Here is a 17,843-nt window from a genome sequence, read left to right as displayed (position 1 = left end):
ATCCTAATCATTGTGCTCCCCAGGCCTCTTGTTCATGTGTATGAGCACTTTTACCAGCTCAACTTTAGGTAACCATGAAACAGGCCCCACCTTTGACTTTATCACACAGCTCCAACACAATATATCAGGATTGATGTTGCAGCAAAGGGGTTGGACCTGATCACACCCGGCCCTCATTCCTTTGCTTCCATTTTCTGTGAAGCACTCTTTCACCTTTAAACTTTTTGTGTTGCATAATGCTGTTTGGAAAATACTAAAATTAGTACGGAATGAAAAATCCATAGAGATTTAAAAAATTAAATGGCGGTGTCAAGCTAAGTGATGCAGAACAATCAAAGAAAAACAACTCACTTTTTTTACAAGGGAAAAGACAATAGTTCAATCATAGAGTTGGAAATATGTCTTTATTAGTAAATACACACATTTGATGTCACTCTCACATGGAGCCGTCTAAAAAATACATATTACAGGGAGGAACTGAGACAGAGCTCCAGTGTTTATCCCACTATGACTACGTCCTCCTCAGGGAACTCATTGAAGGGAACCTCCAGGTGTAGAGGAGCAGGTCCCTTTCTTATCCTTCCTGAAGCATCGTAGTGGGAGCCATGGCACGGACAGTAGTAGCCTCCGAAGTCTCCGGCGTTGGCGATGGGCACACAACCCAGATGAGTGCACACACCGAGGACGATGACCCAGCGGGGGTTAATCACTCTATCCTTGTCATGCTGGGGGTCACGAAGCTCCGCCAGATTCACACCCTCCTCTGTTGTGATTTCCTTCTCTGTGCGGTGACGGACAAACAGGGGCTTTCCTCTCCACTTAAAGGTCATGTTTTTGCCTTTAGGGATGTCAGCGAGCTTGATCTCAATCTGGGATAAGGCCAGGACATCTGCTGATGCGCTCATTGAGGAGACAAACTGGGTGACCACTGTCTTGGCGGCATACACACCAACCACAGTGGTCGCTCCAGTGACGAGGTAAGAGAAGGACCTTCTCGCCTCGCTGCTCTCCTGGGAGGACTTGTTGGGGTCCGTAACCTCGGGGCGACGGTAGTCTGTGAAGTCAGGAATCTTGATATCTGTGTGGGCAAGGCGGATCCCCCCAGGAGCTGGAGAAGAAACACAAGATGTAGTTTTGTAGTTGTAATCAAAGAAACATTTTGGATTAAATTGATACTGATTAATATATTGTATCCCTAACATTAGTCGTTATAGATATGAAACCAGATTGACCTTTTTTTTTTAATTGTCTCGTCAATCGTGATTGCTTCCCCCAAGTACAATACAGCACATCTGATCTGATCAGGTCTAGATTTACATATGATACTGTCAGTCTAGCTGATACTAACAATTGATTATTTCAGTCCAGCCTGGAGATATCTACATCTGATGAGCTGGAACCAGTGAATTTATGTTTTTTTTTGCTGTCGATCATGTAACAATGCGTCTATCAGTCGGTTAACTGACTAATAGAACTTATTTTTTAAATTGGAGGCAATAAAACCCGAACTGAATAATCATAACAACTATCTATAGATGAGTTTTTTCTTCTTCTGCACAATAGGCAAGGCAAGGCAAGTTTATTTGTATAGCACATTTCAACAACAAGGTAATTCAAAGTGCTTCACATAAAACCATTGAAAGCATCAAAACATAAGGCAGAAGAAAAGGAGATTTAAAAACAATTAAGAACATTCATTGAAACATTAAAAACAGTTATTAAAACACTAAAAAGCAGTGTAATAAATAAAATACAGTAGTAAAATGCAGGAAAGTTATTAATATCCTTGAATATGGTTCAATTAAAGGCAGCAATTTGGCTTCATTTGGAGAGCTAGATTCCTCTATGAGCACATTTTGTGTCTATGGTTTTCACAAAGAGACTTTGTCCCTTGTCCCTCAGAAGCAAAGGCTGGATGGTGTTGAAGGCACTGGAGAAATCAAAAAACATGACTCTCACAGATATGCAACTGTAAAGAAACCGTTGAACATGTGCTGATAGAGTGGAGGAAGTTCAGGGTGGAAAGAGAAAGACTGAAGGGCAGAGTGGTAGATACAGGAAGGGAGTGGAGCATCAAAGGACTGTTAGAGACAGGGGACAAACAAGTTCATCTTAAGGGCTTTATTTAATATGTTGAATGGAACGGGTTCAAAATCCAGAATATAACTTCTATATGAAGTTTTTTTTTATTGTATTTATAAATAACATTATTATTGTGTTTACACGATAACTGTCATAAAGTCATGATGTCACACACTCCGGTCCAGTAGGTGACGCCTTAAACATTGGTTTGTAGTCCGCCATTAAACTGAAAGAAGAAAAATGAGGAGGAGAAGAAGAAAGAGGAGGAGAAGAGGACTCATCTCCTGGTAGCCTATAAAGCTATTGAAGTTAGCTTAGCATGCTACCTGGAAGCAGACCGACGGGGACGGAAGTGACCAACACAGCGCTAGTCAGAGTTTAATGAGAGTAAACGGTGTTTTTAACGGAGTTTGTCTGGAGGAAAGGTGTCTGTGGTTTATCTCACAGAGTGAGAAGTGATGGAAGTAAAAGTAGAAAAGAAGATGTTACTTTCAGTAGATTAATGTTCGGACATACAGGACTCAATGACACGTGATATACATCATGAAATAGACAGAGTGGGATAAATGTTAGATATGCAACTGTAAAGAAACTGTTGAACATGTGCTGATAGAGTGGAGGAAGTTCAGGGTGGAAAGAGAAAGACTGAAGGGCAGAGTGGTAGATATAGGAAGGGAGTGGAGCATCAAAGGACTGTTAGAGACAGGGGACAAACAAGTTCGCCTTAAAAGGGCTTTATTTAATATTTTGAATGGAACGGGTTCAATTCACAGACTATAACTTCCATACGAAGTTTATTTTTCTCTTATTTTCTTTCTTTTATTTATACATTACTATAATTATTATTGTGTTTAAATGATAACTGTCATAAAGTCATGATGTTACACACTCCAGTCCAGTAGGTGGCACCTTAAACGTTGGTTTGTAGTCCGCCATTAAACTCTAAGAAGAAGAAGAAGAAGAAGAAGACTCATCTCCTGGTAGCCTATAAAGCTATCGAAGTTAGCTTAGCATGCTACCTGGAAACAGACCAACGGGGACGGAAGTGACCAACACAGCGCTAGTCAGAGTGTACTGAGAATAAACGGAGTTTTTAACGGAGATTGTCTGGAGGAAACGTTTCCGTAGTTTAGTGAAAATGTCTAAAGTAGAAATGCTGAGATCTTTAGTCAACCAGCGACTAACTGCGGCTGATGAAGAGATATTTGGTTTGTTTGAAAGAACGATAGCAGAGTACGAGGAGGAACTCTCTCGTTCAAAAGAGCAGAACAAGAGACAACGGGAACTACTGGACGCTGTTTTCAACCCGGAAGTTCGGATACAAAGAGCACGTGGGTTCACTTTATTTCTTCTCTCAAACACTGTTCATGCTCCGGCTGATCACATTTAATGTTGATTTCATGCCTGCTAACTTGTGGCTTTTCAGCGAAATGTGCTGTTATGAATCAAAATATATCATCCACGTGAATCGTGTAGATCCGTAAAAGTTTTTATGGGGGGGGGCAACTGGCCAGCCAGCGTTTATCAGATTGGAGTCAAGGAGAAAATGTGATGTCGTGATATTTGCAATAAAACATCCTTGATGTGTCGAATCTTGGCCAATCAGCGTTAAGATGTATACACCGTCTTTCCCTCCGTTAACGTTTATGTTCCGTTGCCGTTCAGACTTGCTGGGTTAAGGCTAACGTCCACTGCATGCGGAACTTTCTCGACTGTTTTAGGAGGAAAACACGTAACGTGATGAAACATGAAGCCCCCCGTGTTCCGGTTCAGTCCACGCGGTCACTCGTTAACATTAAACCGGAACAACGGCGGATCTGGTTGCAGGTTGTTTTTTTAGTTTTTTTTTAACTCAAAGTAGAATGAGGGGATTTCGTGGTGATAATAACTTGAGACAAGAGGCCCAGATACTGATAAGATGATGAGGTCAAAGAGCTTCAGGAAGAGGAGGCTGTTTGTGTAGCGCAGCTTGACGCAGGGCTGAGATGTGAGTGGAGCTGGGCCTGGATAAAGGTGGAGGTCTCAACAGACGTGAGTACAGCTTCACACTGTCACAGTATTTTAAATACATTGATAAGGCAGAGTATGCTAAATGCAGCCTCTGCGCCAATGAGATGAACTACAGCAACAAGGGCTCACATGCCCTCTCATCGCACTGCCAGACACTGTTCACTGTAATGACCACAGCCAGTGGACTAACAGTCCCAACAGTCCCACGTGCAGTTGCTCCCAAGGGCCCTGAAGTAATGAGAGAGAGGGTTAAGGAGCCTGTACCTTCATTTCAGAACAGCTTTACAGTAACAGTGGAAGTTAATATTAAGCCATACAGTAATGAAAACTAATCACTTTATTTTGTATAGGCGATGGTTCTCACTACTCTTGCTATCTTTGTTTTTATTTGACTAAAACATTTGAAAATGAGACCTCAGTCTCAATGGATTTTGTCTAAATAAAGGTTAATAATAATAATAATAATAATTGATGATTAAGAAAAAGCTAACTAGCCAGCTGTTCAACTATAGCTGAAATACTGATTAATAACTGTAATGGAAAAAAATATATCTCAGTATCATGAAATGTTTATAAACACTGTTAGGCTTAGAAAAACAGAGTTAGAAACAGAAAGCTGTGTAAACATAGTTTTTCTGCCAGAACAGTTACTGAGTGTTCTGTTTACTTTAGCGGGCTATACATTCAGACCCAAGAAATGTGAGGAATGAGACTCACTGTACTTTCTTCCTAATATGGAATGTTTAGGTTCTCACGTGAATGCATCTGGCATGAGATCATAGAAGAACGAAAAGCCAGAGTAAAAAGATATCTTTGATTTATCTCAAGGCGGGGACTGTTTCTGTTTTAGTATAAAGTTTGTGAAGATTTTAACTCATGTGGAGAATGCTTCCAACACGGACTCTGCTTGAAGAGCTGTGTTGAGTATTTCCCTCTTGCAAGAGAATTAAATTGAACAAAGACAACTTTGAATCATTTGAAGACTTTTGTTTTAATTTGCGAATAACTCTTCTCCCGATTAACATAGACATTTTCCACAACATAACTGAATAATAAATTCGTTTTTTGCTTAAAGTAAATGTCTTATCACTACACCAGAATGATACATTTTAAAGATCATATTTAAAGTAAAATTCTCTCAGGGAACCGACAGGGTTTCAGGTGCTTGTCACATTTTTCACCTCTTATGAGTTTGCAGGTATGCTGATTTGTTCTCTCAGCTTCTAGATGACAGGAAATATTTCAACTTCAGGTACAAGTTTGTTCTCTTTGATAACACCACATGGATTTGGCAGCTTAAAATGGTTCATATGTTCATGGTCACATAAGTTGATTACATGATTGTATTATCTGGTTCTATTGATACTCTGGAAGTGTATGTCCAGGAGACTATTTGCTCAATACTACAATGTCTTTGTAACGTCTCTGTGTGTTTACTGTTTTCCTGCAGACGTCCAGCAGCTGTTGGTGGTTAAAGAAGAGGTTCCCTCTGAGCAGCAGGAGTGGAGCTCCAGTCTGGACCAGGAGGACCCAGAGCCCTCACACATTAAAGAGGAACAGGAGGAACTCTGCACCAGTCAGGAAGGAGAGCAGCTTCAAGGTCTGGAGGAGGCTGATGTCAAGTTCTCATTCACTCCTGTGAAGAGTGACGATGAAGAAGAGGAAGCTCAGTCCTCACAGCTTCATCAAAGACAAACTGAACAGATGGAAACAGAAGCTGATGGAAAGGACTGTGGAGGATCAGAACCAGACAGGAACTTGGATCCAGATAGACATCCAGAACCAGATACTGATGAGAAGACTGGAGACTCTTCTGACAGTGGTGATTGTAAGGAGACCAGAGAACCTCAGTCGGGTTTAAACTATTTGAAACCTGATAAAGTCCTTGTCAGTGATTCAAGATGTAGCGCTGGTGAGAAACATTTTAGATGCTCTGAGTGTGAGAAATCATTTGGCAATCGTCAAAATCTGAAGAGACACATGAGAACCCACACAGGAGAGAAACCTTTCAGCTGCTCAGTTTGCAAGAAATCTTTTAACCAGCATTCAACTTTAGTGACGCACATGAGAATCCACACAGGAGAAAAACCTTTCAGCTGCTCTGTCTGTAAGAAATCTTATAACAGTCGATCAAATTTACAGAAACACATGAGAATCCACACAGGAGAGAAACCTTTCAGCTGCTCAGTCTGTAAGAAATCTTTTAAGCAGCGTTCACATTTACAGATACACATGAGAACCCACACAGGAGAAAAACCTTTCAGCTGCTCAGTTTGCAAGAAATCATTTAACATTTCTTCAAATTTGCAGAAACACATGAGAACCCACACAGGAGAGAAACCTTTCAGCTGCTCAGTCTGTAAGAATTTTTTTAAGCAGCGTTCACATTTACAGATACACATGAGAATCCACACAGGAGAAAAACCTTTCAGCTGCTCAGTTTGCAAGAAATCTTTTCACCAGAGTCCACATTTACAGATACACATGAGAACCCACACAGGAGAAAAACATTTCAGCTGCTCAGTTTGCAAGAAATCTTTTAACCAGCATTCAAATTTACAGATGCACATGAGAACCCACACAGGAGAAAAACCTTTCAGCTGCTCAGTTTGCAAGAAATCTTTTAACCAGCATTCACATTTACAGATGCACATGAGAACCCACACAGGAGAAAAAACTTTCAGCTGCTCAGTTTGCAAGAAATCTTTTAACAATCGTCCACATTTAAAGGTACACATGAGAATCCACACAGGAGAAAAACCTTTCAGCTGCTCAGTTTGCGGTAAAAGATTTGTGCGCAATGCACATCTGAAGGTACACATGAAAACCCACACAGGAAACAATCCCCTTTAGCTGTTCTGGTTGCAGTAAAGTTTCCGTTTGTGATAAAAGCTTTCAGCACGAGTCACCTCTGAAGTTACACATGATTAACCGTGGTTCAACTACACTGATTTCAATATTTCAATACAAAATGTTATGCACTGAATGAGCGCCAACTGTACAGTTTGAAATAGTGTTGATGATTATATTGATGATTGATTTGATGATAATTTAAGTTTAAGACGATGGTTTTACCTGCATCTGTGTACAGTATATTGTATTTAAATGATTTCATCAATAAAAACAAAGGTTTGTGTATTTCACTGGTTCATACAGTTTTACAGAGCACACTTTGTTCATCAGGATTAAATCCATCTGTGACTGGAGTGTGACTCAATAGTTCTTTATATTACTTGGCAGTTCGCACTCTTTGCTGCTGCCATTACTGGTATCAAATTGTCATCTTGAATTGTCGTCTTAAACTGGATGCGAGCTTTTACAGGTAGCCAGTGTAGAGAACGGAGAAGGGAAGTTGTGTGGGAGAACTTGGGGCACTCGAACACCAGGCGAGCTGCAGCTTTCTGGACAAGCTCCAGCAGTCTGATGGCCGACGCCGGGGCTCCGGCAAGTAGCGAGTTGCAGTAGTCCAGGCGGGAGATGACAAGAGCCTGGATGAGCACCTGCGCCGTCTCGTCAGTGAGGAAGGGGCGAATCCTGATGTTGTAGAGCAGGAATCTGCAGGAGCGTGTAACCGATGAGATGTTTGCTGAAAACGACAGTTGGTCGTCCAGGGTTACACCCAGGTTCATCGCAGTCCGAGTTGTCGTCACCACGGTATCGTCAATGGTGATGGACAGGTGTGGGCAACCCTTTCCCGGGAGGAACAATAGCTCGGTTTTGTCGAGGTTGAGCTTGAGGTGGTGTGTCGTCATCCACTTCGAGATGTCAGCCAAGCAATGCGTACTAAGCTATATGTACCTCCACTTGAGTGTCACCGGGGGGAAATGACAAGACCAGCTGGGTGTCATCGGCATAACAATGGTAGGAGAAGTCATGCCAGCGAATAACAGAACCCAGAGAAGTTGTGTAGAGGGAGAAGAGAAGGGGGCCCAGGTCTGAACCTTGTGGAACCCCCGTAGTCAGCAAGCGTGGTTCCGACACGGCACCCCTCCATGTCAGGTAGGATGCAAACAGGGAGAGTGCAGAGCCTGAGACGCCCATCCCCTCGAGGGTCTGGAGAAGGATCTGGTGGTTCACAGTGTCAAATGCTGCAGACAGGTCCAGGAGAATCAGGACAGAGGAGAGAGAGTTAGCTCTCGCTGCGAGAAGCGATCTTCTAGGCTTCTAAGGTCGATTGAATAAAATTGTGTCATGATATCGCAGTCGGTAAGTGGGAAAATAGACATGCAACAGTTTATCCTACTCGTGTGTGTGTGTGAGATCATAATTCCACAAGTTTGAAACCCTCTTCCCCTGTAGGCGGTGCTGTCGGAGGCCTTCTGGGCTGCTGGCTGACCAGTGGACAGTTCAAACCGCTGCCTCAGATCATAATGGAGCTCAGTCCTCAGCAGCAGTAGAAGCTTTATGATAGTCTTCTGGCCGTGCTGGGAGACATTCAGTGGAAAGATTTGGCTCAGCTAACTGCTCTAGTGATGGACAACGCCACCTTGAAGCAACAGCTTACAGGTGCACTACGTGGATTAGGGTCTGTGGAAGAACTGGGATACCCTGACTCAGGGGCGCACATGCTCAGAAGGATGGAGTCTTTTAAAAAGAATGTGAACTGTTTTTATGACGCCGAAGAGACTCTTCATCAAATGTGAAATCACATTGTAAATTTGCACAGACGCCATCACAGTCTTGGTTACAGGTTATACAGTTAATGTGAAAACAGATGTATACCTGGATTCATTTATTATGGGAAGTACAGTCATAGCTTGATCCAGTAGACTAATTGAGTCTGTATTTTCTAGTTAGTGTTGGTTTTTCTAGAGGGGGCCGGGGCCACGCTCACCTGGAAGAAAATATTGTACATTTTAAAGTTAAATGCATCAGTCTGGTGCACTTTCAGACCAACATCAAGAACATGAACATAATTCAGGCTGAAAGTAACGCAGTTTAAACTGACAAATGCAGGAAGGACAGCTGGCAAGAAATCACTAACTGTGTCATTCTGTAAATTAACCGATTTATAATATCACTGCTTCATCTATAACGCGATAGATCTGACTATAATAACACGTGTATTCATGTTAATGTTTTACTTTGAGGTATTCTTATTCTTTCAGCTGAGAACCCAGCAATGTAAAACGGACCTTTGGGCAAATGAATAAAAATATATAGAAATATGATTCGAAGCAGTTAGGAAGTTTCCTTCCATAACTTAAAATCACCCACACCAAACATTAAAGTAACCGGAGACTGTAAGACACGACTCAAGAAGTCGACACACGTCAGTGAATGTGTGATGAGAGAATATTTACACATTTCTTTTTCTATTTACTCCCAAGTCTGTTTTGCACCACTAAGTCTACAGCTGAAAGAACAAGGCTAAACTATTGTCATACACACCATGAGAACACATCTGCAACACATTAATTTACCATAAAACACACATGTACTTATATTCAGATCTATCGTGCTCTAAATGAAGCAGTGATGTCATAAAACTGTTCATTTACAAATACACAGTCTGAGATTTATTGCCAGCTGTCTTTGTTTGCATTTGTCAGATTAAACTGTGTGATTATGTAATATTCATGAACGGTCCACGTACCGAACTCTGATTGGTCAGTGTGTATTTGAAGAAAAGGACTTAAATCACTCGTTGCTGAGGGAGCAAAGGGGCAGAAAACGATCAGAAGGCAATTCATTGGTGATATTTTGTCTTCAATAAAAAAATGTTGGAAAACAATCACTTGAGTCGTCTCGTTCCATGACCCACAACTGTTACATACAAGATTGAAGGTAACTGAAGATAGGAATAATGATATACTATTTTATTAGTTTAAGGGCTTTTATTTGGTTACCCACCAAGTTGCAGCAGAACCGGATGTTCCTCATAGAACCTGTCTGAATGGACTTTTATCTGTTCACCTTATTTTCTGGATGTTTTTCCTCTGACTCATCTCCCGAGTCAAAACCACACCCATTAATGCATTGCTGGTGGAACCCAGGGAACTGCCATTACATGTGAGGAGAACTAAGCTACCACTATCACACTGGATTAGAATTCAGGGTGGACTTAACCGAAATACAGCAGCGACTGTCCTGTAAAATGGTTGGGAGATTTACTGAATAAAAGCTATTCTAATTATATAAATATCTTTACAGATGGATCTAAACACTCAGATAATAATCATGTAGTGGGCATATACATTCACAGCCGAACTGACAATCATCAGTCTTCAGTGGGTGGAGGAGGTCAAACCATGAAAGTAGTTATATGTTCACATTTTACAGCTGCAATACAAAGTATATCTGGTCAAACAGTACGAGAGGATCTTTTAACTGAAGTTTATATGTCATTACTGAACTCACAACATTTAAGAATAGATGTACATCTCTGTTGGGTAGAAGGTCATGTTGGAATAGAGGGAAATGAGGTTGCAGATAAACTTGAGAAAAGAGCTTCAAACAAAAATGATATTTTGGAAATTAGTTTTGGGAGGTCAGAAGCAAAATCAGTAATACAGCGAAGAATTATTACATCTTGGCAGGAAATTTGGAATAATGAAAATAAGGGTAGAAATTACAACAAAATTCAGACGTCAGTCAGAGTGAGAAGTGATAGAAGTAAAAGCAGAAAAGAAGATGTTACTTTCAGCAGATTAAGGTTCGGACATACAGGACTCAATGACACGTTATATACATCATGAAAAAGACAGAGTGGGATAAATGTGAGATATGCAACTGTAAAGAAACTGATGAACATGTGCTGATAGAGTGGAGGAAGTTCAGGGTGAAAAGAGAAAGACTGAAGGGCAGAGTGGTAGATACAGGAAGGGAGTGGAGCATCAAAGGACTGTTAGAGACAGGGGACAAACAAGTTCAGTTTAAAAGGGCTTTATTTAATATTTTGAATGGAGCGGGTTCAATACACAGAATATAACTTCTGTATGAAGTTTATTTCATTTACAAATAACATTATTATTGTGTTTAAATGATAACTGTCATAAAGTCATGATGTTACACACTCCAGTCCAGTAGGTGGCCCCTTAAACGTTGGTTTGTAGTCCGCCATTAAACTCTAAGAAGAAGAAGAAGAAGAAGAAGAAGAAGAAGACTCATCTCCTGGTAGCCTATAAAGCTATCGAAGTTAGCTTAGCATGCTACCTGGAAACAGACCAACGGGGACGGAAGTGACCAACACAGCGCTAGTCAGAGTGTAATGAGAATAAACGGAGTTTTTAACGGAGATTGTCTGGAGGAAACGTTTCCGTAGTTTAGTGAAAATGTCTAAAGTAGAAATGCTGAGATCTTTAGTCAACCAGCGACTAACTGCGGCTGATGAAGAGATATTTGGTTTGTTTGAAAGAACGATAGCAGAGTACGAGGAGGAACTCTCTCGTTCAAAAGAGCAGAACAAGAGACAACGGGAACTACTGGACGCGGTTTTCAACCCTGAAGTTCGGATACAAAGAGCACGTGGGTTCACTTTATTTCTTCTCTCAAACACTGTTCATGCTCCGACTGATCACATTTAATGTAGTTTGAAGTTCATGCATGCTAACGTGTGGCTTTTCAGCGAAATGTGCTGTTATGAATCAAAATATATCATCCACGTGAATCGTGTAGATCCGTAAAGGTTTTTATGGGGGGGGGGCAACTGGCCAGCCAGCGTTTATCAGATTGGAGTCAAGGAGAAAATGTGATGTCGTGATATTTGCAATAAAACATCCTTGATGTGTCGAATCTTGGCCAATCAGCGTTAAGATGTATACACCGTCTTTCCCTCCGTTAACGTTTATGTTCCGTTGCCGTTCAGACTTGCTGGGTTAAGGCTAACGTCCACTGCATGCGGAACTTTCTCGACTGTTTTAGGAGGAAAACACGTAACGTGATGAAACATGAAGCCCCCCGTGTTCCGGTTCAGTCTACGCGGTCACTCGTTAACATTAAACCGGAACAACGGCGGATCTGGTTGCAGGTTGTTTTTTTTTGTTTTTTTTTAACTCAAAGTAGAATGAGGTGATTTCGTGGTGATAATAACTTGAAACAAGAGGCCCAGATACTGATAAGATGATGAGGTCAAAGAGCTTCAGGAAGAGGAGGCTGTTTTTGTAGCGCAGCTTGACGCAGGGCTGAGATGTGAGTGGAGGTCTCAACAGACGTGAAGGGAGAGCAGTACAGCTTCCCGTTGTCACAGTATTTTAAATACATTGATAAGGCAGGGTAAATGCTAAATGCAGCCTTTGCTCCAATGAGATGAACTACAGCAACAAGGGCTCACATGCCCTCTCATCGCACTGCCAGACACTGTTCACTGTAATGACCACAGCCAGTGGACTAACAGTCCCAACAGTCCCACGTGCAGTTGCACCCAAAGGCCCTGAAGTAATGAGACAGAGGGTTAAGGAGCCTGTACCTTCATTTCAGCAGGTTACTAATGCAGAGGTGTGTGTGTATAGATCACAGCTAATATTTTACTCTTGATAAGCTACCTTATTCAGAGTAGATTATCATTTTAATTTAAATAATTGAACTGGATTGAATGCATATTAATTGCAAATAGAAGATAGGCCACAATTCTAACAGCTTTACAGTAACAGTAGAAGTTAATATGAAGCCATACGGTAACAGGGTTCAATGAAAACTAATCACTTTATTTTGTATAGGCGATGGTTCTCACTACTCTTGCTAACTTTGTTTTTATTTGACTAAAACCTTTGAAAATGAGACCTAGGTCTCAATGGATTTTGTCTAAATAATGGTTGATATTAATAATATTGATGAAAAAAAAAAAGCTCACTAGCCAGCTGAAAAACTGATTAATAACTGATTAATAAATTAGTTTTTTGCTTAAAGTAAATGTCTTATCACTTAATCTTCGTTTGCAGGTATGCCAATTTGTTCTCTCAGCTTCTAGATGACAGGAAATATTTCAACTTATCCTCTTGCTACCGAGAGCACCCTTCAAAGGGTGTTCGGGGGGGCGACAGAGTACACACATGTAGTACTAATCACTTCTGAGAACGAATAAAATGATATTTTATGATGTATCAAAAAACGTACGTAACGAAGACATTCTGGGCAAATGGACCATGGAAGCTATTTTACTCACTGGAAACACAGTTATACACGAAGTAATACAATAAAGTACAAGTGGTACCACAATTTCACATATTTTTCGCCAGGACACCGCGTACTCCGTTACGATACCAACCAAAAGCTACGGCACTTTCATGGACAATCCGCATATCACAGAGCATGAGCATTCCACACCGAATCCAACCATAGTTTCCAAATGTATCTCCTTGAAACCATTAAAAAGTTACACTCCATAAGCCACAGAACAACACACAGCCAAACAGCAGAAAATTGTAAACGCTTCGCACCTTGAGATGGTTTTTGGGAAGAAAATCGCCAAAAATCCCAGATTAATCCTTTCAGCCATGTGCTGCCGGTTTCTGTCTGCCCTTATGTGAAAAGACTGAGGTTCTACATGCATTTATGATGAAGGGGTAGTCGTTTTCATTTTCGGTGAATGGGTTTTACGCTATGGTTTTGGATTTTTAGTGGCTACAAATTCTGTCAATCAACTCAAAGATCGACCCACTACCTTCTTGACACACTTCCGCATTCAAAGAGGTGTCATAGGCGAAAATCCGCCAATCATAGGCTGTGTGAGGTTCAATTGTAGTCTGTAAAACTGGAATTCAGAGGGTGAGCCATGTTTTACAGGTTTATATAGGGCCCAGGCTCTCAAAATGATGCCAAACTGCTGTTTTGGATAGATTGAACACTATTAGTGATCAAAACAAGTGAAATATATAGTATATAAAATAAGCAGCTGGTTCTAAAATGAGAATTCGGCTTGACCTCGGCTGACCTCTCTGTACAAAAGCCTCTATTACCTTGTTGTGCTTCACTTTATCAAAGACAAATTTGTTTGTAGAGACTACTGACATGTTGTGCTATGATTTGTGACTTATGACTTTTTCAGGCGACCCTGAACATTTTCAATTTGAGCTGTGTTATCTTCATTCAGCATTTACCAGTAACATATACACTGATATGTACACATCTTAACAAATCTCACAAGTGTTAGTGTTGTAATGCCATTACAATTATTCAAATATACCTTGTAGTTAGAGAGATGCACTCCTTTATGTATGGGTGTGCAATTTTCGAGCAGAGGCCTAAAAATAGGGCTAGGTAGCAAGACTACAAGTTTGTTCTCTTTGATAACACCACATTGATTTGGCAGCTTAAAATGGTTCATATGTTCATAGTCACATAAGTTGATTAAATGATTGTATTATCTGGTTCTATTGATACTCAGGAAGTGTATGTCCAGGAGACTATTTGCTCAATACTACAATGTCTTTGTAACGTCTCTGTGTGTGTTTACTGTTTCCCTGCAGATGTCCAGCAGCTGTTGGTGGTTAAAGAAGAGGTTCCCTCTGAGCAGCAGGAGTGGAGCTCCAGTCTGGACCAGGAGGACCCAGAGCCCTCACACATTAAAGAGGAACAGGAGGAACTCTGCACCAGTCAGGAAGGAGAGCAGCTTCAAGGTCTGGAGGAGGCTGATGTCAAGTTCTCATTCACTCCTGTGAAGAGTGACGATGAAGAAGAGGAAGCTCAGTCCTCACAGCTTCATCAAAGACAAACTGAACAGATGGAAACAGAAGCTGATGGAAAGGACTGTGGAGGATCAGAACCAGACAGGAACTTGGATCCAGATAGACATCCAGAACCAGATACTGATGAGAAGACTGGAGACTCTTCTGACACTGATGACAGTGGTGATTGTAAGGAGACCAGAGAACCTAAGTCGGGTTTAAACTATTTGAAACCTGATGAAGTCCTTGTCAGTGATTCAAGATGTAGCGCTGGTGAGAAACATTTTAGCTGCTCTGAGTGTGAGAAATCATTTCACCATCCTTCAACACTACAGAGACACATGAGAATCCACACAGGAGAGAAATCTTTCAGCTGCTCAGTTTGCAAGAAATCTTTTAACCAGCATTCAACACTACAGAGACACATGAGAATCCACACAGGAGTAAAACCCTTCAGCTGCTCAGTTTGCAAGAAATCTTTTAACCAGCATTCAACACTACAGAGACACATGAGAATCCACACAGGAGAAAAACCTTTCAGCTGCTCAGTTTGCAAGAAATCTTTTAACAATCGTTCACATTTACAGATGCACATGAGAATCCACACAGGAGAAAAACCTTTCAGCTGCTCAGTTTGCAAGAAATCTTTTAACCATCCTTCAACACTACGGAGACACATGAGAATCCACACAGGAGTAAAACCCTTCAGCTGCTCAGTTTGCAAGAAATCTTTTAACAATCGTTCACATTTACAGATGCACATGAGAATCCACACAGGAGAAAAACCTTTCAGCTGCTCAGTTTGCAAGAAATCATTTAACTGTTCTTCAAATTTGCAGAAACACATGAGAATCCACACAGGAGAAAAACCTTTCAGCTGCTCAGTTTGCGGTAAAAGATTTGTGCGCAATACACGTCTGAAGGTACACATGAAAACCCACACAGGAAACGATCCCCTTTAGCTGTTCTGGTTTCAGTAAAGTTTCCGTTTGTGATAAAAGCTTTCAGCACGAGTCACCTCTGAAGTTATACATGATTAACCGCGGTTCAACTAAACTGATTTCAATATTTCAATACAAAAAGTTATGCACTGAATGAGCGCCAACTGTACAGTTTGAAATAGTTTTGATGATTATATTGATGATTGATTTGATGATTGATTTCATGGTAATATAAGTTTAAGACGATGGTTTTACCTGCATCTGTGTACAGTATATTGTATTTAAATGATTTCATCAATAAAAACAAAGGTTTGTGTATTTCACTGGTTCATACAGTTTTACAGAGCACACTTTGTTCATCAGGATTAAATCCATCTGTGACTGGAGTGTGACTCAATAGTTCTTTATATTACTTGGCAGTTCGCACTCTTTGCTGCTGCCATTACTGGTATCAAATTGTCATCTTGTCTGACACAAACTTATAAAAAGGAAAAAAGGGCCCTTTAGAAAAAGCAATCTACACATTCTTTGGAGTCACAAACCACCAACATCCTTCTCTCGATCTATAGTTCCTTCCAGTTTAACAGGCTGACGCATTCCTGAATCTGTTTACAACTTGTCGATACTTTTTTAGATTGCCGGTGGCTTTTCTTGATCATACAATCATTGTGCTCCCCAGGCCTCTTGTTCATGTGTATGAGCACTTTTACCAGCTCAACTTTAGGTAACCATGAAACAGGCCCCACCTTTGACTTTATCACACAGCTCCAACACAATATATCAGGATTGACGTTGAATCTGATCACAACCGTCCCTCATTCCTTTGCTTCCATTTTCTGTGAAGCACTCTTTCACAAAACATTTTGTGTTGCATAATGCTGTTTGGAAAATACTAAATGCCAAAAATAGTGCGGAATGAAAGGAATCTATAGAGATTAAAACAAAAAATAAAAATGTTGTGAATCAAAAGACATCAAGCTAAGTGATGCAGAACAATCAAAGAAAAACAACTCACTTTTTTACGAGGGAAAAGACAATAGTTCAATCATAGAGTTGGAAATATGTTTTTATTAGTAAATAGACACATTTGATGTCACTCTCACACGGAGCCATCTAAAAAATACATATTTCAGGGAGGAGCTGAGACAGAGCTCCAGTGTTTATCCCACTATGACTACGTCCTCCTCAGGGAACTCATAGAAGGGAACCTCCAGGTTTAGAGGAGCAGGTCCCTTTCTTATCCTTCCTGAAGCATCGTAGTGGGAGCCATGGCACGGACAGTAGTAGCCTCCGAAGTCTCCGGCGTTGGCGATGGGCACACAACCCAGATCAGTGCACACACCGAGAACGATGACCCAGCGGGGGTTAATCACTCTATCCTTGTCATGCTGGGGGTCACGAAGCTCCGCCAGATTCACACCCTCCTCTGTTGTGATTTCCTTCTCTGTGCGGTGACGGACAAACAGGGGCTTTCCTCTCCACTTGAAGGTCATGTTTTTGCCTTCAGGGATGTCAGCGAGCTTGATCTCAATCTTGGATAAGGCCAGGACATCTGCTGATGCGCTCATTGAGGAGACAAACTGGGTGACCACTGTCTTGGCAGCATACACACCAACCACAGTGGTCGCTCCAGTGACGAGGTAAAAGAAGGACCTTTTCGCCTCGCTGCTCTCCTGGGAGGACTTGTTGGGGTCCGTAACCTCGGGCAACGGTAGTCTGTGAAGTCAGGAATCTTGATATCTTTGTGGGCAAGGCGGATTTAATGTATACTGATTAATATATTGTATGCCTAAGCATTAGTCGTTATAGTTATGAAACCAGGGTGACCTATTTGTCCCAAGTACAATACAGCACATCAGATCTGATCAGGTCTAGATATACAAATCATGATACTGTCAGTCTAGCTCAGTGGTTCTCAACCTTTTTTCGAGAGACAGCGAGATCCTTTTTGCGGCACTGGAACCCAGAGGCAGGTGTCGGAACTGTGTCAGTCAGGTGCCACAACTGTGGCAGTCGAGCGGCACTGAGCGGCACTGTTCGGCACCTGAGTGGCACTGTTCGGCACCTGAGCGGCACTGTTCGGCAGCTGCCGAGCTGAGTGGGCGGAGCCACATTTCTAGAGAACACACATTGTTGTTACGACAGGTCAGCTGCCATAAATCAGTTTTATGATTTTAGTTGAGTCACCGGAGCCATCCGTTCTCTG

At 41.4% G+C, this 17,843-nt stretch overlaps 4 protein-coding genes across 4 annotated transcripts; 2 read left to right on the top strand and 2 right to left on the bottom strand.

Annotated features, from left to right (window-relative positions):
* Nucleotides 1-497: 497 nt before the first annotated feature.
* Nucleotides 498-1,202, bottom strand: LOC306699033 (cytochrome b-c1 complex subunit Rieske, mitochondrial-like; the record flags this gene model as incomplete). The annotated part of the gene is made up of 1 exon (XM_079163534.1): nucleotides 498-1,202. One exon carries the CDS (start codon nucleotides 1,200-1,202, stop codon nucleotides 498-500), a length of 705 nt encoding a protein of 234 aa, XP_079019660.1.
* Nucleotides 1,203-3,053: 1,851 nt separating this feature from the next.
* On the top strand, nucleotides 3,054-7,226 carry LOC306698429 (uncharacterized protein). Its single transcript, XM_079162727.1, has 2 exons — nucleotides 3,054-3,413; nucleotides 5,543-7,226. The coding sequence occupies exons 1-2, from the start codon at nucleotides 3,221-3,223 to the stop codon at nucleotides 6,943-6,945; spliced, it is 1,596 nt and encodes a 531-aa protein (XP_079018853.1). The 5' UTR covers nucleotides 3,054-3,220; the 3' UTR covers nucleotides 6,946-7,226.
* Nucleotides 7,227-11,265: 4,039 nt separating this feature from the next.
* LOC306698294 (uncharacterized protein) lies at nucleotides 11,266-15,899 on the top strand. Its single transcript, XM_079162538.1, has 2 exons — nucleotides 11,266-11,559; nucleotides 14,499-15,899. The coding sequence occupies exons 1-2, from the start codon at nucleotides 11,367-11,369 to the stop codon at nucleotides 15,656-15,658; spliced, it is 1,353 nt and encodes a 450-aa protein (XP_079018664.1). The 5' UTR covers nucleotides 11,266-11,366; the 3' UTR covers nucleotides 15,659-15,899.
* Nucleotides 15,900-16,797: 898 nt separating this feature from the next.
* On the bottom strand, nucleotides 16,798-17,396 carry LOC306699032 (cytochrome b-c1 complex subunit Rieske, mitochondrial-like; the record flags this gene model as incomplete). The annotated part of the gene is given in 2 exon segments (XM_079163533.1): nucleotides 16,798-17,345; nucleotides 17,348-17,396. Coding segments are annotated over 2 exon segments (597 nt in total), but the record flags the coding sequence as incomplete, so codon positions are not given.
* Nucleotides 17,397-17,843: the final 447 nt, after the last annotated feature.

This window comes from Pholis gunnellus (assembly GCF_910591455.1).
Source record: "Pholis gunnellus genome assembly, chromosome: 7".
Lineage (NCBI taxonomy): Eukaryota > Metazoa > Chordata > Actinopteri > Perciformes > Pholidae > Pholis > Pholis gunnellus.
Note: the sequence above shows the minus strand (reverse complement) of the source record. Positions and strands in the feature narration are given on the sequence as shown.

Bases quoted from the DNA above. Each gene is read 5' to 3' on its own strand.
- LOC306698429 (XM_079162727.1), top strand. From the start codon at position 3,221: ATGTCTAAAGTAGAAATGCTGAGATCTTTAGTCAACCAGCGACTAACT. The intron at 3,414-5,542 runs GTGGGTTCACTT...GTTTTCCTGCAG, and splicing joins AGTTCGGATACAAAGAGCAC to ACGTCCAGCAGCTGTTGGTG.
- LOC306698294 (XM_079162538.1), top strand. From the start codon at position 11,367: ATGTCTAAAGTAGAAATGCTGAGATCTTTAGTCAACCAGCGACTAACT. The intron at 11,560-14,498 runs GTGGGTTCACTT...GTTTCCCTGCAG, and splicing joins AGTTCGGATACAAAGAGCAC to ATGTCCAGCAGCTGTTGGTG.